Source organism: Neopsephotus bourkii, unplaced genomic scaffold (assembly GCF_033783945.1).
Source record: "Neopsephotus bourkii isolate Nb327-2 ecotype Australia unplaced genomic scaffold, CSIRO-AGI_Nbou_v1 NB_591, whole genome shotgun sequence".
Lineage (NCBI taxonomy): Eukaryota > Metazoa > Chordata > Aves > Psittaciformes > Psittacidae > Neopsephotus > Neopsephotus bourkii.
The window spans coordinates 1052811-1067067 of NW_026901092.1; the positions used below are offsets into that span (position 1 = coordinate 1052811).

General features: G+C 40.7%; 1 protein-coding gene across 1 annotated transcript in view; it reads right to left on the reverse strand.

Annotated features, from left to right (window-relative positions):
- Window positions 1-1712: 1712 nt before the first annotated feature.
- Window positions 1713-14257, reverse strand: part of GALNT12 (polypeptide N-acetylgalactosaminyltransferase 12) — a 50064-nt gene continuing 37519 nt past the window's right edge. Inside the window, exons 8-10 of the mRNA XM_061351462.1 lie at window positions 13602-13715; window positions 5513-5668; window positions 1713-3246 (exon numbers count right to left, since the gene is read on the reverse strand). Of these exons, the coding sequence (XP_061207446.1) occupies window positions 3109-3246; window positions 5513-5668; window positions 13602-13715 (408 nt within the window). The 3' untranslated portion in view covers window positions 1713-3108. The remainder of the gene's footprint in view (window positions 3247-5512; window positions 5669-13601; window positions 13716-14257) is intronic.

Here is a 14257-nt window from a genome sequence, read left to right on the forward strand (position 1 = left end):
ACCTGGGAAAACACAGAATCATACTGACCCAGTATAATGCCTAAAAAAAGGGGGGGTTGTATTTGCAGCTAGACAATGAGGAAGGACAAATTTCTTCACCTTTATTCTAGAGTTTTATATGGTGTACTGTGTGCTGGCATGATACCTTCCTTCTTAGGACAAGTTGTTCAGTTAATCTCTTCAGAGCTAAAGAATATCCTTTTTTGTTTTGAACAGTGATGGCACAAAATGGAAGAAGGACCCTTGATATTTCCTAGTTTGCCCTGCCACTGTTCCACCGTTTTAATCTAAGATTATTACTAGGCTTGAGCTGGAAGTTTTGGTTTTATGAGTGCTTCACACAGTTAATGACAAAAGGGAAAAGAAACATGTGGCTCTAATACTAAGAAAGGGGGCACCTACTGGTACTCAGTTTGTACTATGTAGAAAGTGTTTACCCTTCTCTTTTTCAAAGAGAGCCCTAGGAAGCCAGAACCAAATGAAGTTCTGATTTGTGACTGAAGTCCTCCAGTTTTTCCATTTCTGTGAGTCATTCAGCCCCTTCTCTGCTAGGGAGAAGCCCAGAATGCACAGACTACCTCACCAGGTAGCCCTGACCTCCCACAAAAGGAAGTTTGAAGATGTGCATTGTGACAGAGTCCTTCATCCTTCAAAGCTAAAGTCAGACATTAATACAATTCCAGTGAACTGAGAAGAAGAAAAGGCTACCAAGGAGAAAAATGCTAATTAGATGGACTAAAAGGCCAACATAATGGGAGAAAGCAGGTGACATTGGTAGATTCAGTATCTACTTTTAAAATCAACTTGTGTTTGTTTGCCTAGCAAATGTGTAACCCAGGCTAGAAGGTTTGCTGGTATATGGGAAAACAGCTCAGCTGCATGTAACTAGAAGCCCAAAACACCAGTACTTCCACCAGTACTTCCCTCTAAACAAGTGCAAAATGGGAAGACATATGGAAAATAATTTCTAATTACCAAGGTTCACTTGCATACCACGCCTGATGATGAAAAATACGTTAAGTCGCAAAACTAAGAAAACCTCATTGATCATGGAGGTCAATGAGAGTTTTGTTTCCAGTTGCAGTAGCTGGGCTCTTATTAACTTACTAATGTAATTCAATCAACAGTAAAGAAGGCAAAGCAGAAATGAACAAAGAATCCTTGCTGTGTTGCTGGAGCTCTCGTGGTTCTCTTGTGCAGCCACCCAGTTTTGATTTGTGGCTCCACAAAGCGCACAGCACTGCTGCTAGCAGGTGAACAGAAGCATTACTGAGTTCAGAAAAGTGAACTTGAGAGACCATAAAATAAAGCTGTCTTCTCTCAAGTGCTGCAGGGATCAGAACCTAAGAATCAGAGAAATGATTAAAGAAAACCACTGATCGTAAGAAAAAAATATTTGTAAATATAAAAAATAGATATAAAATATATAAAGGTAAATATATAAAAATAGTTGTAAAGACAGTTCTCACTGTACTGAATCACAAGATATTTTATTAATTCTAACATCAATCTCATCAGTCTAGCCCACAGAGTCAAAACTTTAAAGGTGCTCACAAAATCATTCTATCTAAATTTGTTTAGATAGACCTTGGAAGACCCTACATAGGCATCTCCTACAGGCAGAAACCCTCCCCCCCCCACCCTAATCATATAAATAGGTATGCCAAAATGGCACAAGCTTATAAGGTTTCAAAGGAAAAGATGTACATTTTTTATTGAAAACATGAACAAAGGCAGGTAACAAAATACATACAAAACTAGCTGGAACAGATGGCAAGACTTCTGAGGGAAAAAAAGGTTGACATTTTCAGGCTTCTACACATAAACATACTCCCAGCTGATAAGGAAAGAAACTTTCCTTATGAGCTGACACCCTTTTAATCAACATTACAATGACTGATGATGGTCAATGACCACGTATATTGCTAAACATGCTACTTGTCTGATCGAGTAAAGCGGATCCCACATAGCACGGCAAAACACATGCTGTACTGGTGCAGATTGAACCCCATGTTTTCAATAAACTGTATGTGTTGACACAGCCAACTTACCACAAAAGGAGTTCCCAGACAAAATGCAAGTTAAATCTTAAAGATAATTCTTTTCGTAGTGATATCAGCTGTTTATTGTATCAATTAGTTGCAAACCGATTTTTATCTAATGATTTTTTATACTAACTACTTAAACATTTATAATTTAATTAGAGATACAATTTCTTAGATTCATTTTCTCTAACTGCAGTTTTGAAAGTTCTCAGAAGAATTATAGCTAGGTCTGATCTTGCAAGTTTTACACGTTGGAAATCAACATAATGTTGAATTAAGTTGTGCACTCTGGAACACAGCTGCATAACTAGATCCATGTGAATGTAAATCACTTTCCCTAGAGCATCACCTTTAAATATTGTTGCTGTATTTCTTTAAGATGAGAAAAATCCCCATTTTACTGCAAAACCAGACTTAAGCATGTTTAGAAACTTGTCAAGTGCCATTAGAATATGAAATTGTTGCAACATTTGATGCACAGTATTGTCAAGCATGTGCAATCTGTAAGCATCCAGATTGTTATTTGTGCAAATACATGCAGACCTGCTCTGCCTTCATGTGCAAATCTACACTGTCTCCAGTGACAGTTTTGTGGTAGTCACTTAGGGCAGAATCTGGCCTACATTTACCTTCTTGGTATTTAAAAGACAAGAAGAATGATTAACTACTATCTTCTAAAAGGCCCAACTGCAGAATGCTTCAATAGAAAAATAAACATTTTAAGTTATTGGCAGATAACATTAGTGCAATTATTTTGACTGCCTTACTTTCACACAGTAGATTAAAAAAAAATATATTGTCACTTGTGAAAAGAACCTAAGACACTTCAGAAGCAGTTATGTAGCTGCCAAATAAAGAGTAAAGAAGAGGAGTGATTCTGTGGCATAACCACAAGCTCTCAATGCCTTTTAATGCTCCAGAAAATGAAATCCAAGGCTTGTAAACTAATTACAGTTCTTTCTGTACAAAAATGCATCACTTATGTGATTTTCCAAAGGCTGACTAACTGCTGAATAAAAAGAGCACATTTTCATATTCAGCTGTAGCCTAGACCACATCTGGATCAACTTCTTTCTTTGAAGAACCATTTTTGGTAGTCTGAGTCTGTACACGGTCGTAACAATGGTGCTGGGTTACCATTGTAAGCATTTGACTCTGCTTGTACGCACTTCTGGGTTTGAAGATGAAACAAGGTACCATCCTACAAAAGACAAGAATAAGTTTTGCTTTTTAGGTCTTAAAAATTACAGGCATATCACTGTGTCTTAAAAGTAACAGAAGACATTCGCAACAAATAAATGTCACACATATCCTTCTCATGGGGCCATCCAGTGAAGCCAAAAAGTGTAAGTAGAAGATCTCTGAAACGTTATCAAAAGACCCTTTTAAAGTTGTATTATCATTGCTTCAGAGCGATTCGTGTCTTGACATCTAAGCCCATAAATGATGCACTAACTTCATTCACTTTCATTGCCTTTTGTTACTGTGCTTGCATATGGGCAGAGAAAACCAAAGTGTAGACATTACCCAAATTCACCAACTTACTGCACATCTTGCAAGTGAAATGTAAATGTTGTTAGTTAAGTGTAGATGTTGGTTCTATTTTTAGCAAAGAAAATTTCCGTTTCTTCACAGAGTATATTTTTAGTGGAAAAGGCAAAAATATCTAAGCATGTCCCTTGCCTGCAGATATGTGTGGAGCTAATCACACCTCAAGCCACAGCCCCTAATGCCCAGCAGCATGTGCTTGCTCATGGCTTGCTGACAGGCTTAGCTGCTGAATGACATTTCTATTTCCATTGTGATAATTCAAATTTTTGAGTGGACTAATCAATATCTCCCGCAGTCATTTTTGACTTGGTGCCCACAATAACTTAATTCTTGCCAGGCTGCTGGGAAGGCTGCTCAAATCTTTGATTATGTTACACCCATAAGGACCGCTTTTCCAGTGTCTGAAATTTCTCTGCACAAAGCAAGAGAAATATGGTATTGACACCTCACCCACCACTTACCTTGAAAAGTGGGGACCAGTGATTTTGATTTAATGCAATAGAAGAGGAGGAATTGGAGAAGAGCAAAATGCTCAAATTGCACCCAGGCACAAAGTGGTCACGAGAAACAAAGAAGATTTGAAGTAATTCCTGAAGTTTCATATGCTAAAAGCTAATGGTTAGGAATGCAGTGGAAACAAATGTATTCCAAAACTGTGTTTTCTCACGCAGCTCCTGAAGTGACTGAGGGTCTTTCAATATATGTAAACTTAGGGATTAACAGACATGACCTTGAAAAATTCTGTTAAAAGTCAGCATTGAAAATGAAATGTCATTTATTTATAAAGTCAGCCTTTCAAATATTTTGTTTTACTCAGTAATACCACTATGAGCTTCAGACTGGACTAGATACAGTGAATGGACAACAGTTTTCATATTTTTCTTTTGAATTCACCCTGCCACTTATCACTGGTGGTAGTATCCAAGCATGACATTTGTCAGCCTGTAAGAGTTTAAATGCATTATGCAGACACATTATGTAAACACCCCATTTTGATATATTACATGACCTTTTCCCTTACCCAAATAATATCACTCCAGAACCTGACCAAGGCCATCATTTTTCATCCAAATTATTTTCCCTTGGGCATCCAGGAACTCCTTCAGAGATTAAAAACTAAACACAAGGTTTTCTAAGATCACATTACATGTCTATTAAATATACTCCGATACTTCTCAGTATTTCTCCCCTTTAGGAGTAGGCATTAAGGCTGAAGAAGAGAGGTACAGATTTGCTGAGTGCCCACAGCCAGGAAGATTTGTCCTGTGTAGGGGCAGGAGTAGGGCAGAAGGTAGTTTTTCAATGGTGCAGCAAAGTACCCAATGACATAACACTGCAGAAAAGCTCAGGGAGCACTTCTGGTGTGCATAGTGCACATAGGGAGGATGGTGAAAGATGGTTTGCAGAGGAGACGCAGCAGCTCTCAAAAGCAGGGAAGAGTGTAAAGTAATGGTGGTATGTGAAGTATCAAGGATATATGGGAAATAAATGAAGTCAACGAAAGAAGAGCAGAGATAGACCAGCCACAAGATTGATTGGGAAAGGGCTGTAATTTCTCCTCAGTTCTCAGGAAAAGGCAGTACGCGTGAGATGCAAGAGAGCTGAGCAGCCCAGAAAATACTAGATATGGACAAGGCAGAGAGACCTCTTTTAACATTCCCAACTTCTCTTGGGTGAAGAAGGGCATTTTCCTTTCTCTCATCTTCCCGTTCTTTATGCTGCCATACTCTTCACCTGCACACTGCTGCTACCCTGCTTCTGTGTTCAGATATTATAAGAAAGACAGCGTATCTCAGAGATCTCTACTGAGGTTGTGGCCTGTATGATGTGTAGGCAGTAAGTGAAAAAGAAAGAGAACCTCAACAATTCTCCTTCAACTACTTCCAGAAACCCCAAACCCAAGCAGGCACACTTACCTCTCTGAAAACAAACTTCTGGTTTTCAGGAATGTTGTGGACATTTTCTTGACACAAGTACATTGTCAAGTAGTCAGTCCCCGAATCAACTGCTGCACAGACTTCTGGCTGTCGGGTATTGTAACGTATTTCATTATGGGATGTGTACTCAAAAAACTACAAACCCAAAAGAAGCAAAAGACAACAGTCATTTCATATGTACACAAGAAAGTATTTATAAGGAGGCTATACTAAGATACTGTAATTAAGCTCACATATTAAACTTGCCACTGTGAAGAGAGATTCTGCCAAAAATAGTCAAGGAGCCTCAACTTCTGCCATTTGCTATTTTACAGAAAATCTATCTTAGCACAGCACTGCTTTACTCTGATAGCACTTAAAATTCATGAATTGCTGAATAAATGCCCTGGAAAACAGACTTTCCAGCACTAAAGAACTTAACAAAATTTGACTGCAATATTCTACTTGCACATTCTAGATAACGCTTAAAAATAGGATGGAAAACATTTTGTAGTCTGACATTTTGCTTTCTTAATTCAGCTGTTGCAAACAATGTTACTTTTAATTAAGGAGTTGCTCACTGCATAGTTCAAAGCAGTTTGGTCAAGGTTCATTTCCAATTACAAAGTACTCCAAAGGCACGGTGATAAGCATTTTGTTATATAACATTTTTAGATATTATTTGAAGCAAATCAGCTACAGCTGCTTTTAAACACAAACACTATTAAAGACAATCTACTGGCTTTGCTTGATGCACAATATTCTACAGAGGTCCTCTGAACATGCTCTAAAACTTTTTGGCTTCTGCAGCCAAAAATCACGGTTGAAGACTTCCTTAAAATTTTTATATTTATTGTGGACATATGCCAAATTCTGTACTTCATTAAAGAGCGGCAAAGCTTGAGAGCTGTTTCTATTTAGCATGCTTGTAAATAATTTAGATGACTATAGTGCACGGATGTGTGTTTTGATCTAATTTAGATTATACTCAGTAGAGCAGAGTTTTATACACATCAGAAAATTGCTTTTTACCAATAGTATAGGTGCATTAGTGGAAATCAATAAAAGGATGGAGGGACAGAAGGAATCCTCTTCTGTTTTGTTTCACCCCTGGAGAAAGAGACTGTAAGGCTTTGTGAAAGGGGGTATGCCAATTCAGAAATATTGCATACACCTGAACTTAGTGCAAAACCATCCTTAACAACCACCAAGGCTAATTAACCTTGAAAGAGAAACTGGAAATTGAGTTATAATGTAAACAGAACTGTGTGATTACAAAGTCTGAAGTCATCCATTTCCAGGTGTAAGAGCTCTGATTTAGACTACGCTGATGGTAGTTGTGTCACGAAATCTCCCCAACTTTTAGCACAATCGGGTATTTCTCTGCTGAGGTGGCTGTCGCAGCCATACTCAGACCAATGCTGCCCATTGAATCATGGCTTTGGTTTTTTTGGCAGTGGTACAAGTGACTGACCCCCTATAATTAACCTGTTTGCCACCATTCATTTGTGGTATGCCGCAAAGGGAAGTGAGTGTTTTGAGAAAGCAGCTTCATCCAGGAGACTCTGATTTCACCTTGAAATCTATTGCTAGGACCTGTTCCTATGATATAGGATGAACTGCCTTTACGACATTATGCTCTATGCCAGAAATGTCGCCTCCTCAACAGAAGTCAACTGTGAGAACATTGGCCTACTACTATTATGAAAAACAGCAATGTGGTTGGTGACAGCCAGCATGCCTTCACTAAGGGGAAATCCTGCCTGACCAATCTGGTGGCCTTCTGTGATGGGGCTACAGAACTGATGGACAGGGGTAGAGCAGTTGATGTCATCTACCTGGATTTGTGCAAAGCGTTCAACACTGTCCCACAACATCCTTGTCTCTAAATTGGAGAGACATCAATTTGATGGATGGACCACTCGGTGGATAAAGAACTGGCTGGATGGCCGCACACAAAGAGTTGTGGTCAATGGCTCAATGTCCAGCTGGAGACCAGTAACGACTGGTGTCCCTCAGGGATTGGTGTTGGGACCAGTGTTGTTCAACATCTTTGTTGGTAACATGGACAGTGGGATTGAGTACTCCCTCAGCAAGTTTGCTGATGACACCAAGCTGTGTGGTTCGGTTGATACACTGGAGGGAAGGAATGCCATCCAGAGGGACCTTGACACGCTTGTGAGGTGGGCTGATGCCAACCTCATGAAGTTTAACCATGCCAAGTGCAAGGTCCTACACCTGGGTTGGAGCAATCCCAGGCACAGCTACAGGTTGGGCAGAGAAGAGATTCAGAGCAGCCCTGTGGAGAAGGACTTGGGGGTGCTGGTTGATGAGAAAATGAACATGAGCCAGCTTCAGTGTGCGCTCACAGCCCAGAAAGCCAACCGTATCCTGGGCTGCATCAAAAGGAGCGTGACCAGGAGGTGGAAGGAGATGATCCTGCCCCTTTACTCTGCTCTCATGAGACCTCACTTGGAGTACTGTGTGCAGTTCTGGTGTCCTCAACATAAAAAGGACATGAAACTGTTGGAACAAATCCAGAGGAGGGACACAAGGATGATCAGGGGACTGAAGCATCTCCCATATGAAGATAAGCTGAGAAGTTGGGGCTGTTCAGCCTGAAGAAGAGAAGGCTGCGTGGAGACCTCATAGTAGCCTTCCAGTATTTGAAGGGGGCCTGTAAGGATGCTGGGGAGGGACTCTACATTAGGGACTGCAGTGATATGACCAGGGGTAATGGGTTAAAACTTAAACAGGGGAAGTTTAGATTGGATATAAGGAGGAAGCTCTTTACTCTGACGGTGTTGAGGCACTCGACTGGGTTGCCCAAAGAAGTTGTTAATGCTCCATCCCTGGCGGTGTTCAAGGCCAGGTTGGACGAGGCCTTGGGTGGCATGGTTTAGTGTGAGGTGTCCCTGCCCATGGCAGGGAGGTTGGAACTAGATGATCTTAAGGTCCTTTCCAACCCTAACTATTCTATGATTCTATGATTCTATTTACCCCAGTAGGAAGGGGCTATTCCCTGGCCTTCATGCTTTCGTTCCCATATGCAGTATCTGATTGGCACATGGAAAGCCTACTACTTCAGGCACCACAGTGAGCTATAAAGGGCACTCACTCATTTTAAGCCTACGACTTGTGAATAATGAAAAAAAAAAAAAAAAAAAGAAGCTTCAATTCCTCTCATTTGTGTCTGGATGGACATTTTTTTACAGCTGTCATTTTTACAGGGGCACATGTAGAGCCCTGCTCATTAGTAGATTTATTAGATACAGTAACTCCTTTTAGCAATTTGCATTCAGTATCAGTGCAAGCCTGCCGATTGCACCAGATGCATCAAGAGTAGATGGAACAGCTACTAGGACAGAGTGCTCCTTACTATTGACATCTTCCTTGAATGACCTCTCAAGGACTTGTGCCAGATTTTGGAATAGAAGAGCAAGTAAAATGCTTATTTCTGAATAACATTAATGTTATAATAACAATAATAAGTGTTATTTCTGGATATTAAGGATTGGGGTTGTAGCATTAGCAACTAAGGACTCCTGCCTCCTTGTCCAATTAATATTAGACAGTTCTTTAACCTATACTCTTTCAAATGAAATAAATACTTCAGGCTTCAGGCTTTTTCAAGCTCCAATAATACGTGAGATAAACCTCTTTGTCCTCAAAAAGTAAAGTGTTCTTTAGTGCCCTTTCCTTGCTCAGTTGGTTCTGTGGACAGAAGGGAAGCATTTTCACACTGATCCATAGCTCAGCAACTAGTAGCTATGCAGCATTTCTTTGCTTCAGAGAACCAGAAGACTCCTTTAAGTGCTCCTGAAAAGCTTGATGAGGCCTTTTATCCAGTGCCTAGCACTTCTGGGCCAACTATCAGATATGCCCCAGCTGTATCAGTGCTCTGCAGAAAAAGCAATGGAGGCAGATTTCCGCTACCTCACCACACCATGTAACCTACTCTCATCCCTCCCTGTGCCTGGATACTGCTCTTCTGCACATATGAAGAAGTTTGCACTTGATGGGTACAACCAGCAGAGAGGATACCAGGTCTGATACCCCTTTCACAGAAAACCCAAGGACTTCGCTAAGCTATTTGCTTCCCTCTCCCTATTTGCCTCAAATCTATCAGCTGAAAATGGGAATATTGGAGGAAGCACTGCCAGATAAAGCAGGCTGTTCAGTGGTTTCCCATCCTCCTACCACATCAGATCAGCTTCCTGCCATCATATGTGGGTGCCCTCCATACTGCTTCCCAGCCATACCAGGAAGGGCAATGGGCTTTATTAGTGTTGAATTTCAAAGCCTTCATTCTCATTTACTGGGGATAGATAATCCGACAAAACTCCAGCAGCCTGAGATGCAAGCACCAAGTAGCCAACATTTTGTGTATTTTCTGCCTCTCTTCCATATATACACAGGTCCTACCCCTGCAGCTGTATCCTCATCTTCTTGCTACAACGGACTCACTAATTTTAAACAACCTACTTACACAACAACTCCTTACACAAAAGCAACTCAAAAGGACTAAAAAGAACAGTCTCACTTAGACCATGGATTCAAGGAAAAATGTCAACAAACTACCAGGGACCTTAGTTTTCTCAGAGTAGTTTTAGTTACTGAGACATAACATGGGAGCAGGTGCTGGCCTTTATAAATAATCAAGAGCCCAGAGCTCTCCCCTCTCAGCACAGTGCACACAGATATTCAGAGGTCACTTTAAGTGGAGAATTGCTTCCAGTAAAAAAAGCTTTTGCAGTTGTCCCCTACAAAAACAGCCACCTGCCAGTAGCATATCATGCCAGAAGATGAGTGTACTGGAGTGTGAGACACAGATGTCTGACCAAGTTAACCTTCATTAATGTTAAATCCTATCAAGATGGTTTTGAATATAACTTTACTGAGCTGTACTCTGGAGAACAAACTTCATTCCTTTGTACCATGAAACATAGTGAATGTGCAGCAGGGAATACTGTTTGAGGAAGAAAGTGATGAATCGTGGAACAAACACTGCAACTAGAAGAAGAGATGAGAAAATGACTAAAGGATTCAAAATGGGAGCTAGCCAGGAAAGAAGAAAGGCATCTGAAAAGGAGCAAAACATGACCTATTCTGGGTAGTAACTGGGGAAAGAGTAAGTGAGAACAGAGACAGAGCAAGGGTGTTAGCAAAAGGCTGTGAGACAGCCAGCATGGGAAGGAAAGTGTTAAGTAGCATGGAGTGAAGAAACTGCAACTGTCTATGATACATGGTGCTGGACAGGTGACTGCATGGAAGCTTTGTAATGAGGGTTTGCCGCTAAAGCTGTATATAGGTAATGAGTGATGAGAACGGATTGGAGGAGAACAGGCAGAAGAGGTCTATATTAGGATGCCAGATTCCCTTCCAAGGACAATCAGAAGTTAAGAGCTACCTGCTGTTAGCAAACATCTGTGAAACTCTGAAATGCCCTGCTCACCTTAACACAACTAGAAGATGAGAAACCTGGTCACCATCAGCTCCATCAGCTGACAGTTATGGAGGTACACATGGGAGATTTGACTGTTTCAATCCTGCCACTGTCACCTGCCAACTGAGATAAGGAATTCACACCACAAGGAGCAGCCTGCTACCTTTGAAAAACAACTGTCAAAAGGTGGGGGACAGGAAGGAAATAGAAATATCCTGCTGGTAGGTTTCACAGCTATTTGTGAGCCAGAAAAAGAAGGTGCAAGTTCAGCAACCCTGACTTTCATTTCCCGTCTCACTTGTGCTTCTATGTCTTGTCTTATTTTAGCCTCCCGCTATTCCTGTACCTGCAGTTCTTCCTGCTGTTCACTTCTTCTCTTGCAATTACTACTCATACCCCCATTTGCCAATTGGTATCTCTATTAAAGGGGTCTACAGTGATTATGCTTGTTTCATGGTCCTTCCTTGTCTTCCTCTGTCACACATGAGGCTCCTCGCCTGTTGCCCCTACCTCTGTCGCAAGCTTCTTCTGCCCCCTGTCACCTTGGCCCCCTTTCCCTGGTTCCATGCCTTTTGCCCATTTCCTGTGTTTGGCATTCCCTCCTCAGGCTCTGTAATTCCCCGTGTCGCCTCCTATTTTCTTTCACGGGTTTATATTGCAGTCAGGCAGCTTCTCCATTTCTCCTGCTCTCTGGATGCCAGCAGAGGGAGCGCTAATTGCACCGCTCCCACAGCATCGGTGCTCAGCCCGGTGCTGCTATTGCAGGTGTGTCGCATCATCAGCAGAGATGTCAGAGCATTACTATCCAGCAGTGTGGTCTTTGCAGCAAATTCAGTTAATCTTTTAGTGCTAGCTAAACAAAAGATAACTGTAAAAGTGTCCTCTCATGACAACCCACCTCTCAGTTGCACTGTTGCTTTCACCTTTTGTCCTATATCATTATTTTTTCTTGGTGGAAGAGAAAATTCAAAACTTTTTTTTTTCCTCAGAAAAATACAAAAAAGATTCAACCCCTCTACTCTTGTAATCTAAAAAAATAAATAAATCTATAAATAACTTTTGTGTTTGAGTATGCAATCCCATTCTTGAAATACTTCTTAATCTACAATAGCAATCAACTCTTCCTCATAAGGAAGTGGCTTAACTCTGTTGCCTGATTATCACCTTATCTTCTATATAGGTGTATATAAGCGTATTAGCTTGTGCATGGAGCTGAACTGGAGGAGTAAAATGGGGTGGGGTGGTGTGACTTACTGCACTTGACATACATCTGTCAGTACTGAGATCCTTTGGCTTTTATGATGCAAGATTCTCTGCCTGCCCTACCCTGCGTCTTGGTCTCCAGGATACAAACATTAGGAAAGTTAAGACATGAACCGATAAATAATACTAAAAACCAGATAAGTTTGTTGTTAGTACGTAAGGCAACGAACTTGCTACCAAAACCAAATCTACTTTCTTCTAAGATACAAACCATAGTGCTAAGACTATTGTTTTCCTTTCCTTATTTAAAATGCAATTCACATTAGAAGCTTCTTTCTTAATACAGACTTGTTTTTCACTCCTCAAGCTTGTATATATTTATAAAGCAAAGTTCAGAAAGATAACAAATACAATGCTTATCTGACACATCTCTGGTTCTTTCCCAAACTTTCCTAACTGAATGTTTGGACTAATTTCCTCAAGAAAAAAAATAATTCCGAAAGAGTAAAGTTACACAAACAGTCAATTTTATGTACTTACTCTCAACAAAGACCTTGGTTATTTCTCTACCCCTCCCCACTAGAAGCATGCTATATAGTCAGTTAGAAGCCAAAAAAAAAAAATCAAGCTAGATAGGGAAGTACATGTTACATGCCACAGAAACACCAAACCTTAATTCTAAAAGGTGGCCACTCAAAGCTACGCAAAACAACCATTGTAAATTGGCACATGGTGCCCATAAACACGTTTAACATGGCATTATGCAGAGAGCTTTGTGGGTATCATAGCTAACCGTGAATGCACACACTTTCAATCAGCAAGGAGAAAGACACCAGCAAGCATCTTCAGCTTCAGAAGTTAAAACCAGGAAAGGAATAATGAAAGTGTTAGAGGGATCCCTGCTCCCCAGGATTCTGGAGCACAAGCCCAAGATGACATTTCTCTACTGTGGAGTTCAGGAGAAGATGCCATCCAAAACCACTTGCACAGTTAAAACAAGCATGAAGAGGAAAAGACATGATGATAGACACAGGCAGAACTAGGTGAGGTTTGCAATATTATTAAGCGCTTTGGAGACATGGACAGACAAAAGCTCAGAGATATGCTGGTCTGCCCAAGACCAGCTGGAGGTGAACAAACACTGGCCTAATAAACACTACAGCTGCAGTGCTGTGCTTATATTAACCCCTGCTAATGAGCTCTGTGGAAAGGCATAATTAAGGTATGCATGAGTTCCCTCATCTGGGTAGACACATCTTCAGAATGAAGCAAATCTGATCTGGAGATACATCAAAACTACAGGCATTCAATGCAAGAATCAAAATCAGACCTAAGATTACCTCATTGTGGCAACATTCTCTCAGCCCTACTGCAATGCCTTTACCATACTTTTTTACATTATAACTGTGTTAGTCAGAATTAAAGTAAACCAAATCTTACCTGATTTTGTCCCATGCCATGACATGGGTACAGTATGATCCTGTGTCCGGTTACTTGATGTTCATTTGTAGGGTTATAATCAAAACAGAAGTTTGCCATTCCTCTATTCTTCAGCTAATCAAAACGAGAAGTTTTAAAGCATTAAACTAAGGAAAATATGCTGTAGTCACTTTACACCCATCCTGCTGGGCTGTGAGGTTTATATCCTAGAGCTAGAGCAAATTAACTTGATTAGATCAAATGGATCCAATGGCAACATCTCTATGACTAATGTGAAATAAAACTGTTGGGACCATCTTGACTTTGGGCATTGAAGCACACAGGCTTCCCCTAGGAATGACACCGTGTTCCTGTGTATTTGCAAATGAAGTAGGCAGGAACTGTGAAAAGCTGTGTTGAAACCCAGCAAGCCAGCAACTCACATGGAACAGAAGAGTCAGCCATGTCTTCCCCCACCCCCAGGATGCACTTGTTCAATTTTTTCTTATGAAGACTACATACTTTTCTGAGTTTGTCAAATGGGAGATATTACAAGGATTTGTTCTAAAAAGGATTCCAGTACCCTCTTGAGGTTGAACAAGCAGACAGATTTTAAGACAGATTTTAAGAACAGTATTTTACACCTCAAAGTGGGTAACATACATCTTTGGAGACAG